Source organism: Acanthochromis polyacanthus, chromosome 8 (genome assembly GCF_021347895.1).
Source record: "Acanthochromis polyacanthus isolate Apoly-LR-REF ecotype Palm Island chromosome 8, KAUST_Apoly_ChrSc, whole genome shotgun sequence".
NCBI classification, from domain to species: Eukaryota; Metazoa; Chordata; class Actinopteri; family Pomacentridae; genus Acanthochromis; species Acanthochromis polyacanthus.
Window position 1 is genome coordinate 27,660,079 of NC_067120.1, and position 19,611 is coordinate 27,679,689.

At 43.1% G+C, this 19,611-nt stretch overlaps 1 protein-coding gene across 4 annotated transcripts in view; it reads right to left on the reverse strand.

The window, feature by feature from the left end:
* The window catches only part of grm8b (glutamate receptor, metabotropic 8b), a 417,912-nt gene that overhangs the window by 131,388 nt on the left and 266,913 nt on the right, over positions 1-19,611 (reverse strand). For all 4 annotated transcript variants that reach the window (XM_051951555.1, XM_051951556.1, XM_051951554.1 and 1 more), the window contains exon 8: positions 243-382. In XM_051951555.1, coding sequence (XP_051807515.1) covers positions 243-382 — 140 coding nt within the window. The remainder of the gene's footprint in view (positions 1-242; positions 383-19,611) is intronic.

The window sequence follows — 19,611 nt, forward strand, 5'->3', positions numbered from 1 at the left end:
CCAATTCAAGCTTGCTTATAAATTCAGTTCATAACTGAACCTAAAAATGATGGCTTTTAAACATGATACTTGCTATATCCAATTATAAAATGAAATGCCATTTCAATCAGAATATGACTCAGGTGAAAATAACAACTATGTTGCCCTGATCTCCATATCCCCAGTCAGGTTTTACAAGCACTAGAAACATCCATCTCACATATATGTATACACTTTTTGGTCAAAGCTGTACTGGTTCTTACATTTAGATGCAGTTCATTGATCCAGTGTCCGATGACCTTGTACTCTGCTGTCGACCTGTTGTTAATCTGATACTGGAAGATGTCGTAGCGTCCTGGAGCATCACCATTCTCATTGAAGATGACCGGAGTTCCTGCACTTCCTGCAAAAACACAAAGCAAAAATTTTCAGACATGAAGTCTAAAGACATGAAGGTGTGAGGTGAAATATAAACTCTTATCTTGATAAACGGAAGAGGGGCAGGCGACAGATTCAGTGTACTTCAAAATGAAATGCTTACTGATCCATGGCCTTTGGAATGACTAGTATAAGCATTGATCTGCCACCACGATGGTTAAGGTTTGGTCAGGTTCACACTCAACATCTTATTCCGATTTAGGGGAAGGCATAATTTGGATTAAAACTTTCTTCATTGTCATGGTCACAATAATAATGTCTTCATTAAGGTCAAAAAACACTTATCGTCATGATCAAAAGAAGTCAGTATTGACTGTTGGTAGAAAAAACAAACAGCACTGATCTCTCCATCTACCCCAACCTCCTCTCATTGTGGAAAATGTGGTTATATATCACCTGATTCTGATGTTGCTGTCAATGGACAAAAGTCATTAAAACAATAGGGCTATGAAGTGGGAGGAACTGATTCAGATGTTTCTGGTTACTCTGAGAAAATATTACTTGACTAACAGTTTGAGGACCTTAGGAACAGTATGAAACTTTCCCAGTTTGATCATCAGCACAAATAATAATCTGCATTACAAAATATTTGCATCTGTTAATAAGCTGGACGTAAAAGCTTGTGTACTTGTGTGTCTTAATGGAAAAGTCTGAAAAATGCAATTCCTAAGTTGCTTTTCCACAAGGTACATACATTCAAAAGACTCACTTCATTTTATTCCCATTCAAATTCTGTGTCTGTTCTGATAGAATGCACTGTTGAATTTTGTTAATAACTGCAACAGCAAATCATGTATAATTCCCTACCTGTAAGTGTGTTGCATTTATTGTCCTTACTCTGCCAAAGAATGTGGCAGAATCATGTGACAACAATAGAGATTGATTTTTCTGTTTGTCTGACTGTTAGCAACATTGCTCAAAAACAGACCAACGGATTTGGACGAAATTTTCAGGGAAGGTTAAAAATGACACAAGGACCAATTAATAAGATTTTGCCAGTGATGCAGATTGCAGTCTGGATCCGTGGATTTGTTAAAGATTTATGTATCATAGTGAGATAGTGGCATGGTGTCACTGTAACTATGACTACAAGTGAACAGGACGTCAGCTGTCTGCTGACGATCACATGATTGTGATCCTACTACAGATCCACCACTGTGGACTTGTTGGGACTTGTCTGTTGGAAATGATACAAGGAACAATGGATTAAATTGTGGAGGTGTTTTTGATTCCCATCAATTCACACTGCCTGATACATACACTCAACAAAAATATAAACGCAACACTTTTGTTTTTGCTCCCATGTTTTGAGATGAACTCAAAGATCTAAAACTTTTTCCACATACACAATATCACCATTTCTCTCAAACAAATCTGTCTAAATCTGCGATAGTGAGCACTTCTCCTTTGCTGAGATAATCCATCCCACCTCACAGGTGTGCCATATCAAGATGCTGATTAGACACCATGATTAGTGCACATGTGTGCCTTAGACTGCGTTAGACTGCCCACAATAAAAGGCCGCTCTGAAGTGCAGGAATGACACTGAGTCTGGTGCCTCAAAGTGAATTTGTTTTTAGTTTTTATAAATTTTATGTAATCATCATTAAAACCTTAAATTAACATATTTTGAAGAAACATACAACACAAGTTCACAAACGCTTCAGGTAATGATCCTGAAGTCTTTCTACCCTGGATGTTCCTGAGCAGGGACCAGGCTGTATCAGTTACTAAAACACAGCATGTCCGCCTTTAAATGCTGTGTATTCCATAAAGAGGCTGGCTGCTGTACTGTAGCTAAAAGTGGCAGTTGCAGTTAAGAATTTTAAGAAAAGGTTTCATCATTGCTCCTGTTTTTCATATCTCACTCTGGCCTGGTGATGGGGAAAGGGAGATTAATTGTATTTTTAAATTATCCAAAGACTTTGATCAAGTTTGTTCATTTTGGGCCTATAGTTGTGGAGCTGTTGTAGACTGACTTTGGGTACCGTATTTTCACGACTATAAGGCGCACATAAAAGTCTTAGATTTTCTTCAAATTGTGCGGCGCGCCCTATGGTGCAGTGCGTCCTGTGTGTGTTGTAAGGCGGACGTAGACCAGGTGGTTTTTTCCACGCATCACCATCGCTGTTGATCTGTGACTCTATGCGTGCCCATCTCACAGCCGATGTGAAAAAACAAGTGAAGCAAATGAACTCTGAGCTTGCTGTCCAACTGCTGACCATCGGTGTGAACCGGCCGTTCAAAGTAAGGCTGCGAGCGGCGTGGGAGCGATGGATGACCGATGGAGACCACAGTTTCACTAAGAGTGGAAGGCAGCGCCGGGCGAGTTACGCCACAATTTGCCAATGGATTGTAGATGCTTGGGCTAACGTGTCTGCTGGCACTGTTGTTCGAGCTTTCGCAAAAGTCGGCATCATTTCCGAGGCGCCGCACGGCACGGAAAGCGACTCTGACAGTGAAGAAAGTGAACCTGGCATGTTTGATGGAGGTTTAGCGCAGCTGTTCAATTCAGAAACAGAGGATGAGGACTTCCATGGGTTTGATTGATGACGATTACCGGTAAAAAAAATGTGAATACCAAACTCAGTTTTGCTCCCGCTCTATTTTTAAATACGCACACTTGTGTGCTTGTTTAATCCGTGTGTTTTACCATGCCCGCGACTATTGATGATTAAAAAAATGTCAGTACTTTGTAATCAATACTTAAATAAAGCACAACCAAACTCAGTTTTGCTCCCACTCTATTTTTAAATACGCACACTTGTATGCTTGTGTGTGTGTTGTTGTTGTAAGGCCGACGTAGTAGAGGACACCATGAGAACGTTAAAGGGGGAAGTGTGGGCGTGGATTGTATATAAAACCCTCGCCATATAATCAGGTGCGCCTTATGTGTGTGTTAAATACAGTAATGGCACACATAACTGAGACTGCGCCTTTTGGTACAGTGCGCCTTTTGGTCGTGAAAATACGGTATGTTCTTTTGTATGTGAAAATGTTAAAAAAAAAAATAGCTTCAAGCTTGAGGTGTTTTGAAGAAACTCTGAGCTTAAAAATGCCGGACATTTTCACAGTCTTTGTCTTCAAACCTGTAAATTATGTTAGTATCCTACCAAAATAAGCAAATACATTTGAAATGAATGTAATGTCTGTCCGGATTGACAAGGACCTTCTGTAGCATCACCCACTGGTTTCATGGACAGTGGTTTTGAAGCTAAGTGTGATGGCTCTGGTGGTCTCCATCTTGGCAGGGCCTGACTTATCTGAACTTTCATCCATCCATCCATTTTCTTCCGCTTATCCGTGGCCGGGTCGCTGAGGCAGCATGCGAAGCAGGTCGTTCCAGACGTCCCTCCCCCCAGCAAAGCTTTCCAGCTCTTCCTGGGGGATCTCGAGGCATTCCCAGGCCAGACGAGATATCAATCAATCAATCAATCCATCAATCAAAACTTTATTGTCATTGCACACTTTCATATACAATGAAATTTCATTTGAGCTGCCCTGCCAATGGCAGCTCAGGCTGCTGCACCTTTAGGAGCGCGCCTGTCTTGAGGAAAGGGAAAAACAAAGACATTTGGAATCGGGGTAGGGATACCAGAGGGTAATATGAAAAAAAGGATCGCTATACCAAATGAAACCTTCAAGGAGGGGTTTGAGTGTGACGATGATCCTGGGAGCTATGTTGGCCGGGGCATAAGCCCCTGGTAGGGTCTCCCAAGGCATATTGGTCCTGGGGGAGAGACCAGACTAAGAGTGATTCAGAAAACCCTGAATTCAATTTGAGAAGGAACCTGAAAAAAACAAACCCGCAACAGGCAAAGCATGACATTAGACAAGGTCAGTTGGGATAAGGATGGGGTGCATGAGACGAGACAAAAAGTGCAGCAAGCAGAAAACATGAGGGTGTGAGGAGAAGAACAGAGATAGAGACGGAGAGAGGAAAAATGCGACCGCCTCCTACGAGAGCTCAGGGCAGATATATTCCCTCCAGCGAGTTCTGGGTCTACCCCAGGGTCTCCTCCCAGACGGACATGCTCGGAAAACCTCCAAAGAAAGTCTCCTTGGAGGCATCCGAGTCAGATGGCCAAACCACCTCAACTGGCTCCTTTCGATGCGAAGGAGCAGCGGCTCCTCACCCTATCTCTAAGGCTGAGTCCAGCCACCCTACGGAGGAAGGTCATTTCGGCCGCTTGTATTCGCGATCTTGTTCTTTCGGTCACTACCGAAAGCTCATGACCATAGGTGAGGGTTGGAACGTAGATGGACTGGTAAATTGAGAGCTTCACTTTACAGCTCAGCTCCCTCTTCACCACAACGGTTCAGTACAACACCCGCATTACTGCTGACGCCACACCAATCCACCTGTCCATCTCTCGATCCATTTTCCCATCACTCGTGAAAAAGATCCCGAGATATTTGAACTCCTTCACTTGGGGAAGCAACTCCCCCCCAACCCAGAGGGAGCGATCCACTGCTTTCCAGCAGAGAACCATGGCCTCGGACTTGGAGGTGCTGATCTGCATCCCTGCCACTTCACACTCTGCTGTAAACCGCTCCAGTGCGTGCCGGAGGTCAAGGTCTGAGGACGCCAACAAAACCACATCTGTAAAAAGCAGAGATGCAATCCTGAGGCACCTAAACACCCTCCCCACCACGACTGCGCCTTGAGATCCTGTCCATGAAGACCACAAACAGGATTGGAGACAAGGGGCAGCCTTGGCGGAGTCCAACACCCACTGGAAACGTGTCTTACTTAGTGCCGAGTATGCGGACACAGCTCTCACTTTGGTCGTACAGGGACCGAACGGCTGGTAGCAAAAAGCCCCTTACCCCATACTTCCGTAGTACCTCCCACAGTGCCTCTCAGGGGACACGGTCATAGGCCTTCTCCAGATCCACAAAACACATGTAGACTGGCAGGTCAAACTAACATGACCCCCTCAGCAGCTCCGCAAGGGTAGAAAGCTGGTCCGCTGTTCCACTATCAGGACAGAATCCGTATTGCTCATCCTGAATCCAAGGTTCGACTATCGGTCGGAGCCTCCCTTCCAGCACCCTAGAGTAAACTTTCCCGGGGAGGCTGAGAAGTGTGATACCCCTGTAGTTGGTACACACTCTCCGGTCCCCCTTTTTGAAAATAGGGACCACCACCCCGGTCTGCCACTCCACAGGTACTGTACCCGATGCCCATGTGACACTGTATAGACATGTCAACCAAGACAGTCCAACAATGTCCAGAGCCTTCAGCATCTCAGGGAGAATCTCGTCCACACCTGGCGCCTTGCCGGCGAGGAGATTCTTAACTACCTCGGTGACCTCTGTCACGGATATGGATGAAGATCCCCCAGAGTCTTCAGAATCAGAATCAGAGAATTTATTGTCATTGCACACTTTAGTATACAACGAAATTACATTTGAGCTGCCCTGCCAATGGCAGCTCCGGCTGCTGCGCTGTAAGCGCGCCACCTGTATGTAGGAAATGAGAAAAAAAAAAAGAAAAGAAGAGACATTTGGTGAGGGTGGCCGAGGGTAAAATGAAAAAAAAGGTTCATTAAACAAAATGAAGCCTCCAAGGTTGGGAAAATTCAATTTGAGGAGGAACCTGAAAAAAAACAAACCCGCAACAGACAAAGCATAACACTAGACAAGGTTAACTGGGGTAAGGGTGAAGGGTAATGGGACGGGGAGCTCAGCTCAGTAGTCAGTCACTCCTCCAGCTGCTGCTGCCATGGGTGGCGCGCTGCATGCATGGGATTCCAACCCCTGTGCATTGCTGTTGGGAAGCTGCTGGTGGCGGCCTTGGATGGGGGGAATGGGCTTCTGTGTGTGAATGTGAGTCCAAGTGTGTGTGTGAGCGTTAGCCAGTCTCCTTCCGTCCCAGACCCCCCTGATGTCTCAGTTCGGGTGGAAGCGATAACACGGCAGGTTGCCATGGAGACGTCCTCGGATGGGCCAGACAGAAGTCAACAGGTGTCGTTGGGACAGTGTGGGGGGGGGGGGGGGGGGGGGGGTTAGGAAAGCAATCTCTTGGCCGTGGAAGCTTCCAGAGGAGTTTGTTATTATTCCAGAGGCGCCGAATTGTTATCAGTATCCTTTTGTTTAGTCGAAGTAGAGGAGCATTTTCCCTCTCCCTCTGGCCGCTCTCAACTGTCAGACGTCGGCTGTGGCTAAACGCATCCTGATGGCATCCACTCTGCGACTCAAATCAACAGTCACACCAAGCAAATTGTCTATCTTACGTTTGAGTTCGTCAATCCGATCACCAACATCCTTGATCCGTTCGTTTGCAGGGGTCAGCAGAGTTTGGACATCATTTTTCTCTGCGGTCCTTCTCATCTTCCAGAAGCTCAGGCCCACAATCAAGCCAATTGTCAGCAGGCCTGTCATCAAAAATCCGAATATGTAGACATCTTCAACGTCCTCCACAGATAGGGGTGCCAGGCACATGATCCCTCGCCACTTCCCCCACGAATCGATCACATAGCCCGAGGCAAAACTCCCATCTGGGCAGGTGGGTTCCCCTAAACCCGTGCTCTTTGTCCCGACAATCTTGTCAATCACGTTGAGAGACCAGCTAATCAATTCCATGATCAGTGTTTCGAAGGTCCAGTGCCAATAGATCACTTCAAGACAGACGGACGAGACGAGACAAAGTATGCAGCAAGCAGAAAACATAAGGGTGTAGGGGGAGAAAGAGCACAGAGAGAGACGGAGAGAAGAAAAATGCGACCGCCTCCTTCAAGGAGCAAGGGCAGACTTTCTTCAGGCTCTGCCTCCTCCATAGAGGACATGTTTACCAGGTTCAGGAGTTCCTCGAAGTGCTCTTTCCACCACTCGACGATATCCCCAGTACGGGTCAACAGTTCTCCACCCCGACTGTACACAGCCTGAGCAAAGCCCTGCCTCCCCTTCCTGAGGCGTCGAACAGTTTGCCAGAACTTCCCCGAGGCAACTGAAAATCCTTCTCCATGGCCTCCCCGAACTCCTCCCACACCCGAGTTTTAGCTTCCACAACTGCAACAGCTGCCGCCCTTTTGGCCAGCTGGTACCTGTCAGCTGCTTCGGGGAGACCCCCGAGCCAACCAGGCCTGAAAAGCCTCCTTTTTCAGCCTGACGGCCTCCCTTACCGCTGGTTTCCACCAGCGGGTCTTTGGATTGCCGCCGTGACAGGCACCAGTGACCTTCAGACCACAGCTCCTAGCAGCTGCTTCTGCAATGGAGGCTTTGAACATGGACCACTCAGAATCCATGTCCCCAACCTCCCCTGGGATGCAGGAGAAACTCTTCCAGAGGTGGGAGTTGAAAACCCAAATGGACAGGGTCTTCCGCCAGACGTTTCCAGTTCACCCGCACTACATGTTTGGGTTTACCAGGTCTGTCCGGCAGTCTTCCCTGCCATTGGATCCAACTCAGCACCAGGTGGTGATCAGTTGACAGCTCTGCACCTCTCTTCACCCGAGTGTCCAAAACATACGGCCGCAGGTCTGACGATACGACTATGAAGTCGATCATCGACCTTTGGCCTAAGGTGCTCTGGTACCAGAAACACTTATGAGCAACCTTATGCTTGAACATGGTGTTTGTTATGGACAATCTATGACTAGCAAGTCCAATAACAAAACACCACTCGGGTTCAAATCGGGCAGGCCGTTCCTCCCAATCACCCCCCTCCAGGTTTCTCCATCGTTGTCCACGTGAGCGTTGAAGTCTCCCAGGAGAACTATAGAATCCCTGGGCGGTACCCCTTCCAGCACACCACCCAGAGACTCCAAGAAGGCCGAATACTCTGAACTGCTGTTCATCGCAGAAGCACAGACAACAGTCAGAGTTTTCCCCTCTGCAACATGAAGTCGCAGAGAGGCGACCCTCTCGTTCTCCGGGGAGAACTCCAACAAAGTGACGCTCAGCCGGAGGCTTATGAGTATCCCCACACCCGCCCGGCGCCTCTCACTTTGGGCAACTCCTGAGTATGAGAGAGTCCAACCCCTCTCCAGGATTCTGGTTCCAGAACCCTTGCTGTGCGTGGAGGTGAGCCCAACTATATCTAGTCGATATCGCTCCACCTCCCGCACCAGTTCAGGTTCCTTTTCTGCCAGTGAGGTGACGTTTCACGTCCCAAGAGCTAGTCTATGCCACCAGGGGGTGGCACGCCCAGGCGCCCGCTCCTGCCTACTGCCTGGTGAGCATAGCACCCGACCCCAACTTCCTGCCCTGCAAGTGGTGGGCCTACTGGGTGGTGGCCCCGTGTTTCTTCTTCGGGCTAAGCCCAACCGAGCCCCACGGGACCCCAAGGCTCGGCCACCAGATGCTCTCTTGTGAGCTCCCCCCCCAGACCTGGCTCCAGGGGAAGGCCCCGGCTTCACCTCTTTGTGCTTTCATCAGGGTTTTCTGAATCACTCTTAGTCTGGTCTCTCCCCCAGGACCAATATGCCTTGGGAGACCCTACCAGGGGCTTATGCCCTGGACAACATAGCTCCCAAGATCATCGAGACACTCAAACCCCTCCTCCACGATAAGGTGGCGATTCGACCGGGGGCTAAACAATCTAAACTTTCAGATAATTCAATAGTGTGTGAAGAGGTGGAGAGTGAATGGAGATGAAGGATTGTATTATGACAGAAGTCACCTGTCAATCACAGTGGCCAAATCGTTAACAAGAAAAGCACTCAGAAAGTGCAATACTTCACCAAGACTGCTCATACCCCCATATGGCATTGTCAGAAATGCAGAATTTCTTTTTAGAAATGAAGAGTTAATTTTGCAAAAACAGATAACTCCGTTTTGATAAATTTTCAGAAAACCTTATATTTTATTGTTTACTTGAGATAATATCAATCAAACTGAAGATTTGACTCAGTAGAAAAATACATGACAAAATAGAGAATTAATAAATTATTAGTGTGATTATTATTATTATTATTATTATTATCTAAAGTAAACAATAAAAAATGAGTTTTCTGAAAATTTATAAAACGGAGTTACCTGTTTTTGCAAATGAACTCTTCAAATGCAACATTTGTTCATTAGTTATTGATGATCAAAAATCATGGCAACATAGAATGTGGCCACTTAATATAGGTGTACCCACAAACAAAATGGCCTTGTGCTGAACATGTGTACGTGATGTATAGATACTGAATTGTGTGACCTAAATATGTAGTGGGCAATAAGTCCACAGTGGTGGATTTGTAGTAGGATCACAATCATGTGATCATCAGCAGGCAGCTGACGTAGTGTTTATTTGTTGTCATAGTGATGGTGACACCATGCTCCTATCTCACAATGATATGGAAGTCTTTAATAAATTCGTGGATCCAGACTATAATCATATTAATTGATCCTTGTGTCATTTCTGACCTTCCCTGAAATTTTCATACAAATTCCGTTGGTCCATTTTTGAGTAATGTTGCGAACATAGAGACAGACAGATCGACCAACGCCGAGGCTTTGCCTTCTTGGTGGAGTTATTATGCTTAATTTTGAGCCTTAATATGATTTGAAGTGATGAATTATATAAAGATGCATTCCCTGTACAGTTATTACACAGAGATGAATTACCCACAGAGAAAAAAACTGTTCTTTATATCAAGCTGTAAACATGTTTATTTTTTCTGTGAAGTTGTACATTTTAACATGGGGGTCATATTTTTGGAGCCAGCCTCAAATGGACTTTTGTGGACCCACAGGTTGCCACTGGAATACGCCCCAAATGATCAACATTCACATGGTGATAAAACACATTTAAGTAATTTACCAGGTAACTTGGAATAGGTTGATAATGAACCTATCTTGATACGTTCAAAGACAAATTAACGTAAAAAACACTCAGCTTGAATAACAACTTGTGTGACGTTCTTAAAAGAAGACTATTGCAACTTATTGCATTTTAAAACATAATTTTAAAATCTAAATGTGGGATTTGAGAGTGTTTGAAAATCACAGTAACATTTAGAGGCTCAGTTAATCCTCCAAAACTGTTTCAGTATTTGCTCTCTTTTATTCATGCTCTGCTTTTAAAATGACTTCTGTGTTCTGTATTTACTGTATTGTTGTTGTTAACATACAATAGCTCAGCATTCCTTGCTACAGGGCGAATATAACAGCGGGAACAGTAGTCTTGAACTTGAGGCACATTAGTTTTGATCTGTTGAAGCCTATAGGAAGAGCAGCAGATTGGAGTTAAAGATCAGAACAACAACAACAAAAAAAGAAAACCGATTCATAATGAAGTGAGTGGGCGCCGGCTTTGTTCTATCCTGCCCCTATTTCCTTCTTCAACATGAATAAAAGCAGCGCAAATCACATCAGTGTGGAGATGAATCACCACAGCTTGCCTTAGGATGTAAAAACCCACCTCAACCACCACCTCCTCCTCCTACCTCACTTCACTTCACTTCACTTTAACGCACTTCAAAGCGCTGATGCAGAGTTTACATTGTTGCTCCACATTATTTCCAAATAATGGTAATCATGATAACACTGTGGTGACATGTATTTTCCGCGTAGAATTTAAAAAAAAAAAAAGCAAAACATGCTGTTTCAACAGAATCCAGAATAAAAAGATCCTGGAGTGTTGTAAAGCAATGGATTCACATTCACACACAGCTCATTTAGTTTTAAACAACACATACTTTAAATGCTGTGACAGGTAAGTAAGGCCAGGTCTTCAAAGGCTGTGTCTCAGAGGAACTTTTACTGACCCACAATCTGAGTTAGGTGCAAATTCTATGTAGTTAAGTTGGGATAAATTTTATGCAAGTGTGTATATCACTAGGTGCATTTCCATTACCCTTAGATATGCGCAAAATGTGAATAGCGCAATAAAAAACTGGTAATGGAAACACCTGAATTTCGAAAAAGGACTAAAATATCGCTAAAAAGGTTTTACGCTCTCATGAGGTGGTTTTTCAAACGTTTCGATATTGAAAAATATCACAAAAGCTCAATGGAAACACTTTTTCTGCAATTATACGTCATCGGACGTGACGTACCTGGTCACATGACCAGTTCTCTCGGAGTAAACATGGCGCCATACATGTGGACAGAAGAGGAGACTGAGACTTTTCTTGCCATTATTCTTGAGAAAAACATCACTGCCATACTAGACAGCAAACAGCAGAGGAATGCAGAGTGTTATAAGGAGATAGAAGCGGAAATGAGGAAGAAAGGGTTCAACATCGAAATCTCGCGGGATATTTTACGAGAGTTACGATGTTTCTGCCCAGAACAGTCTTCAATGGAAACACGTTCAAAGCGCAAATATATTTTGTCAAAATTTTAGAAATATCGCTTTTATTTTGCGAAAAACTGTAATGGAAACTCAGCTTCTGAGTACACGTATCATCACAAATTTCTGTCAGCACTGGAGAATGGTCTGACAGTGTGCTGTACCGTTCTGCTATCAATCGAGTGCTATGCCATTCAGCATAGGCGATCATTTTTCTCCATCTAATTTGAATTTTTGCTTTCTCAATTATGACTGTTGCGCATTCCATGTGTAGCCATGATGTCAGTCTGTCAATCTTTTTCATTCATTGTCTGTCTCGTCCTCTCTTCGCATTCATTTTTCCAGTTGTGACAATATATTGCAGAGTGTCTTTCTTTATGACGTGTCGAAAAACGTTGCTTGCCGTTTTCTGAATTTTGTTCAATAGTGTACAATTTGTGTTTAGCAATTTTAAAATGTATTCATTGTTTTTTATAAGATAAACGTAGCATGCATCTGTAAAACCACATTTCTGCTGCAGTGATTTTGTCATTTTCTTGTTTATGTTCCATGATTCACATCCATATATCAGAACTGGTAGAATGTAACAGCTAAGAGTCCTTATACAGATGCTAATTGCAGTTTTCTTTTTTGTCAACGTATTTTTCATTTTCACAAATGCTGCTCCTGCATTCATTTATACTCTACATCTGATGTCTGTTTCACATCTACCATCTGATGTCATCCTTAAACCAAGATATTTGAAATGATGAACCTGCTTCAGTATTTCTTGGTCTAATTCTATGATACAGATTAGGAAGACATTTTTCTTTGAGATTTCCATTACTTCTGTATTTTTTTTGTTCAAAAAAAGACCAATTTTTTTGGCTCTCTTATCGTTTGCAAGTCAGATGAACTAAACTGTCTGGCTTGTTTGTATACATTACCATTCAAAAGTTTGGGGTTACCCAGACAATTTCGTGTTTTCCATGAAAACTCACATTTTTATTCATGTGTTAACATAATTGCACAAAGGTTTCTTATCATTATTTAGCCGTTAAACACCATTAGCTAGCACAATGTACCATTAGAACACAGGAGTGTTGGTTGCTGGAAATGGGCCTCTGTACACCTGTGTAGATAATCCATTAAATATCAGCTGTTTCTTGCTAGAATAATCATTTACGGCATGAACAATGTCTAGAGCATATTTCTGAATAATTTAATGTTATCGTCACTGAAAAAAGGCTTTTCTTTCAAAAATAATGACATTTCTAAGTGACCCCAAACTTTTGAACAGTAGTGTATCTGTAAACTTGTCACATCTTGTGGAACGGTAAACCCAGAGAAAATACCCCTACAAAAAAGCTTTTGGAGTTGGGGGAATCGCATTGTTGGAACTTTGCCTGATAAAAAAAGACAAGCATATTTTGATAACTCATGTAGGAGAGGTAAAGCTACCAATACTTCAGCTCTGGAGGTGCTCACTGAGCTCAATAAAACCACAGATGATTTTCTTTTGCAGAAATTTCTGAGAGCAATGTCACAAAAGCTTGCGTGAACTGAAACGAATCTGGACATTGGCCAAGTCACTGTCATTGGCACCGAGCAGATGAATAAAATGAACTCCAACTGATGGTACAAATGGTCAAAAAATGGATCAGCATCAGCCTTTGGAGCCCTGAAATGATGGAGTTTGGGCTTTTTAGAGGTGTATTCAAAGTTAATTTCATCCTGAAACTGTAGTAAAATCACATTTGATACTGTTATGACTGTGTCCATACATTGTGTGTAAGAACCGAGATGGCAGTGCTGTAGCATAGGATAAACTACTGATTGTCCCCCTCATCTCCAATTGATATTCTGAACATGCCATTGTCTTTTGACTTCAAGTAAGAGCTCGTAGGTGTGGACAGACATTTTTGCTTTAACCTGTTTTTGTTGGAAAGGAAGTCTGGTGATTCTAAGCAATTTTGTTTTTTTTTTGATCGGCATAACCCCAATGCATGAGCTACTGTTCAAAAGTTTGGGGTTTCATATATCGAGCTGTTGATTTTTTAAAATTTTGTTTAAATATTCACAGCAAAAATTGTCACACACTATTGTTCAAAAGTTTGGGGTCACTTAGAAATGTCTATATTTGTAAGAAAGGCAGTTTTTTTTCAAAGAAGATAACATATTTATCAGAAATACAGTCTAGACATTGTTGATGTGGTAAATGACTATTCTAGCTGAAAACGGCTGATGATTTTTAATGGAATATCTACATAGGGGTACAGAGGCACATTGACAGCAATCATCACTTCTGTGTTGTAATGGAACATTGTGTTAGCTCATGGTGTTGAAAGGCTAATTGATGATGAGACAACTCTTGTGCAATTATGGTACCTCAGGAGAGAGTGTGAGTTCTCATGCAAAATATGACATTGTCTAGGTGTGTCATGTTCTAGGCTAGAGTGAACCCATGCAGCAGGCACAGACAGGCAGGATGAGGAGAATAGGAATTTATTAAACAAATAACCAAACAAAGAAGCACTCCATAAGGGAGGCGTAGGGAAATTAACTGGAAGAAGGGGAAAACGAAATTAAAGTTAACTAAAGGTGACAGTACGAGACCGTGATGCAGGGATTAACTAAACTACAAACGGCGAGAGGCGACTCACAATTGTCCAGGGGGGTCGGGAGACAGAGTGAAGGCAGAGCAGGTGATCCAGTGGTGGTGTAGGTGGTGTGAACGGCGAGGCAGACAGACTAAGAATCGATGCCGGAGGTTACAGAGCAAAGGAGGAGTAGTGAACGGGCGAAGTAGTTCATAAAGCCAGAGAGCGGGTGTCCACGGCAGATAGTAGCAGATGACTTGCAGGGTGTAGCGAGCCTCGGACAGGAACAGGATGAAGGAGGAGTGTGACTGGTATGTGGCAAGCAGGTGATAGTTCTGAAGCAATGACGCAGCAGAGTAGAGAGGGACGCGCCAGGCTTTATGCTGAGCTGATTGACTGATCATTGCTCTCAGCTGTCTCTCTCCCCAGCTGCTCCTAATCGGCTGAATCAGCACTGGCACCAGAGGAGTGTGACAAGGTGACCCCAAATGTTTGAAAAGTAGTCTATGGCCCGGTTTCACAGACAAGGCTTAAGCCTAGTCCCAGACTAAAATGCTGTTTGAGCTTGCTTAACTTTAAGTCACTTGCACAAACCTATCTTAAAATAGTCATAGATTTAGTCTGTTCTGGATTAAACAAAGCCAATTGCAAGAGGGTAGATTAGAGCTACTCTAGGACTAAATTGTAGTTTATATTAATCCTGCAAAGAGGCAGGTTTAACTTCAGCTTAGTACTGTTTGTGAAAGGGAGCACAGATGGTTTGGGAGCATGGAGTATTTGGAATATCTAAATGAAGACCAGTATTCACTACAGAGGCCAGCCAGACAAATACTTGTGGACAGGAGCAATCCATTGAATCAGTACGATGAAATAACTTTCCGAGACCGCTTCCGTATGTACAAAAAAGATGTATTGGAGATCATTACATTGCTTGAGCCTAGACTTTCCTCCATGTCTCAGAGAGGAAGGCCTGTACCAAGTTCTCTTCAAGTTCTGATCACTTTGAGATTCTTGGCATCTGGAACCTTTCATCGTGAGACTGGTGATTTGTGTGGTGTCAGTGAAGCAACAGTCTGTAGAATAGTTCACAATGTCTGCAGTGCCATTTGTGAACTGAGAAATCTGTACATTAAGTTCCCTGATGCTGCTGAGCAAGCCAACTATAAAGTAAGTTTCTATGAATATGGAAACTTCCCGGGAGTGATTGGCTGTATAGATGGATGTCATATTGAAATCAAGTGTCCATCAACTCCTGATGCTGAGGAGTACAGGAACCGTAAGAACTGGTTTTCTATCAATGTCTATTCTGTATGTACTCCCAATTTAGAGTTTTCCAACATTGTTGCCCGTTGGAAAGGAGCAACACATGATTCAAGGATTTTTCACAACTCTTCATTGTGTGCTCAGTTTGAGAGAGGGCAACATAGTGGACTACTACTTGGTGACAGTGGATATGCTCAGACTTCCTATTTATTCACACCATGGCCACATCCCACAACAACTGAGCAGCAAAGATACAACAGAGCTCATATTCGCACTAGAGGGTTGGTCGAGCGCATGTTTGGAGTGTGGAAGAATCGATTCCAGTCTTTGCGCAATACACTTCGCTTTGAGCCAAGAAGATGCTGCAAGGTGATCATTGCTACAGCTGTGCTGCACAACTACCTGAAGCAGCATAACTGTCCTGACCCTCCAATGGAAGACCAGAATGATCCAGATGTGCCCATGCCCATGGCAGGAAATAACCAAGGAGGACTTGCGCTCAGAGCTGCTTTCACATTGCAGCACTTTAGTTAGAAAAAAAATACATTTCACCATTGAATGCATTGATTATGGCTTGTTTTTGCCTTAATAGTGTTTTTTGTGTACAACATATATAAATAGTGTGCAGAAAAATTAAATGGGAAACTTAACCAAGGCTGTTCTAAAATGTAGGTAGTGGTGTTTACATTACTCACACTCACACAATTTCACAATCACTCACTCGCCTTCATTCAAGCTTGACCAAATGAGAGAAAAGTTGACACCTGCTATTTCAGAACGATTGAGGTCAAAATTCTAATTGTGGTGATAACAATAGTTAAGTTATGATGTTAATTTGCAGAGGGGAAAAATTGTGAAAGCAGAAACCTTGAAATCAGTTTTCAGCTTTTCAGTAGAATGATGGAGGGAATACAGACAGAACAATGGAAATTGTGAGAACAGAAGTGAAACTCCAGGAAGTTTTGTGGCAATTTTTCTCACTGCACATGCAATTCAACACTGTCAGAAACTAACTATTGTCAGTGAAAAGCAGCTTAAAAAGTCACTGAAAGATGCCACACGCTTTACTGCTTATGCACAACCAATATGATGTAAAATTTTGTAGATTCTAAGCATTTTAAGAAGGTGTTAGCTAATCGTATTGAAAGGTTAATTGATGATTTGAAAACTCTTGTGCAATTATGCTACCATATGAAAAAGTGTAAGTTTACATGGAAAACATGAAATTGTCTGGGTGACCCCAAACTTGTAAACAATAAGGTAACTGTTGCTGCATCTCAATCTCTGAAATTGAATATGCTTTTCCCAAAAGTACACTTTTAATCCTAAGGCTAACACAGTGCAGTACTAAACAGCTGAGCATTCTCCGGGCGCTTACACTTCCTGCTTCGTTCAGCAGTTATAAAAAGCTGCATATTAGAATTGAAGTCGCAGCAGGAGATGAGCTCTTCACATATTCATCACTTCACTCACCTACAGCATCTAGCCCTCCCCTTTCTCCCCCTCTTCCACCACTCATCAGACTGTAAAGGGTTTCTCTTCTGTAGCTCCACAGGGTCAGTCACGCTGTATTCCCCTTAAAATGGCAACAACAAGCTTTATCGCCTTTTAGTAAGCATCTGCTGTCCAAATGAATCAGAACGAGATCTCCCTGATGTCCTCCCCCTCCTCTCTCACCCGCTGTTCTCCCTCGCTCTGTTAAATGTGTTCAAACAGGACGTTACTAAAAAGGCCTCATGCAGATGGCTTTATCGAAGTAAGCGCTAACATTAGCACAAGTGTCCCGATTAGCCTCCTGACGTTTCTCTAAAAATAAGCACATGAGCGAGGAGCACACGGCTGAGTTGGCGATTAGCCCCCTGGCCGCTGCTGCCGCTTCGTCCTGGATTTGCTGCATTTCATACATGGAATTATGGGTAACTCCACTGCCCCGTGTTCAAAGAAGTGAAGCATAAAAAAAAACAGAGAAGCAGCTCGAGTTTGATTTATGTCAACGTTTGATGTATGTGAAGGTTCAACCATGCATGCTGTTCACAGATTCACACTGGAAAGCCCCAAACACACTGTGACATGAGTGTGTGTCGACCTTAATAATAATAAGCACAATCAGGGGCAAATCACACATGAGCCACAGGCTGCTGAGCCAGGACTCATTGGTGATGCACGTGTGTTCCTGCAGTGCACATAAGCTCCGTTGTGATGTTCTCAGAGGCTGCACCATAACTCACAATTGTATTCAGTTCAGTATTTAGTTTGACCAGTTTGGAGTTTCACCAAAAGCTAAAAAGAAACCAAAACAAACAAAGAGCTTCAAATTGTGGTGAGATAAAACAGAAACAAGTAGCAATGCCTTAAGCTGTTTGGGAAATATTTACGTCATGAATGAATTGACAATTGCTAGCTTGATGTTTCAGCACTAATTGGAAAACTTTAGAGACAACAAACAAATCTGATTAAGCTTCTAAATAATTCATGATCAAGGTTTCTGTGCTCTAATTCTCTTTGTGTTTTATGGTAGCAGAGTTAGCTTTCCTGACATCAAGTGTTCTAAAGGCTGGAAGAGCAAGCTCATGACAAGAACAACGAATCATCTGATTTAAATGGCATGTACATACAATATCATGATAAAGCTGCAGCATTTGAATCCAGCCCTGTTTCCCCTTTCTGTTCTGGTTTTGTTTCACCTGAAAGCACTTGCCCTATTAGGCAACAGAGCTCAGTTATGCCAGGAGCATGCTCCTTGCAAGTATATGAATGCAGAAGCTTTGAGCTACGCAAGATCAGTTTCATGTGTCGTTGCCTTCTGGAGCATGTCACCGGAAATGTAATGCAAGTGGCAGTTGCTATCTGAATGGAGCAACTAGTGCGTCATCATGGTGCGACGCAGCAAGGGAAACCTGACCTGTATTGCTTGGGTTTACATCCTCTCAAAGCAATCCTCCTGAGCATCACCAAGTATCAGCTGTACTGTCGACTCTTCAAGACTTGTCTGTCCTTCCCCTTTGACCAATTAGCATTTGCTCCTTTCTTTCTACAGCACAATAAGCACAGCAATGAATGTTTCTCCATAGACGTCATGTTCGGAAACACTCCAATGCTCCAGGCAAAAATTGTCAGGTGTGACTAAACATTTTCATTAGTGGCACCAAAGCACCTGACATTTAGCAGATCTGACTGTGTGTGTCTCTGGATGGCCCACCCAGGTTGATAAAATTATTCAGTTTAATCCAAATCATTACATTAGAATGGTGTATTTCACTTGTTTAAATGTACACACTTTTGGCCACACACTTTTCTGTCTTCAATGTACAGCAGTAACTGACTGGGGAGACAAGAGGCTTCTCTGTGCACATATGCCCAGTAGCACCAACTGATGCATGGAATTTAGAGGACATCTGTAAAATATAGCTTTAGAAAGCAACCTGGGTTTCACTTTCCCCCTCTAAACTGATCCCCCACAAGAAAATTATAATCTTGTGGAAAACACTGAGATACAGTGAAACACTACAAAAACGTTCATCATGTATTCTTATTAATGCAGTAGTTTTGAGTTCTTTTATTCAGACATAGGGTGAAAATATGGATGTTGATTACCTTGACAGTTTTGACGAGCGGCTCTCACCTTCTTCAGAAGCACCACACTGACAGTGTGTGATGTCAGCTGGAAAATTTTATAGCTGGCACACATGAAACAGCAAGTTAAAAGAAGTGTTTGGCAAAGTGCATTTATTCCTCTCTGCATCTAAACTGGACACACAATTAGAGCTCTCTTCTTTCAAGCACTCTTATTCTGTTTCAACACTTAGCTGCTCGCCAAAACTGCCAAGGAAATCAACATCTATCTTTCACCCTATGTCTGAACAAAAGAACTCAAAACTACTCTACAATGAAACGGCCAAAAAAAAATGCAGCCAAAGCGTGGCTGTGTGTTGTCCTTTTACTGTCAAAGTACTGAAATTCTAAACTGAAATATTAACAAAGCAACATTTTTGAAAAAAAAACCAAAACTGCAGCAGGCAGTGGCAAAATGAGGCAGTGATGAGTCAGAAATTATTATAAAATTAACAATTACTTATAATATGACCAAACAAGAGCTTCCTTTTACAAATTTTAAGTCCTAGATAA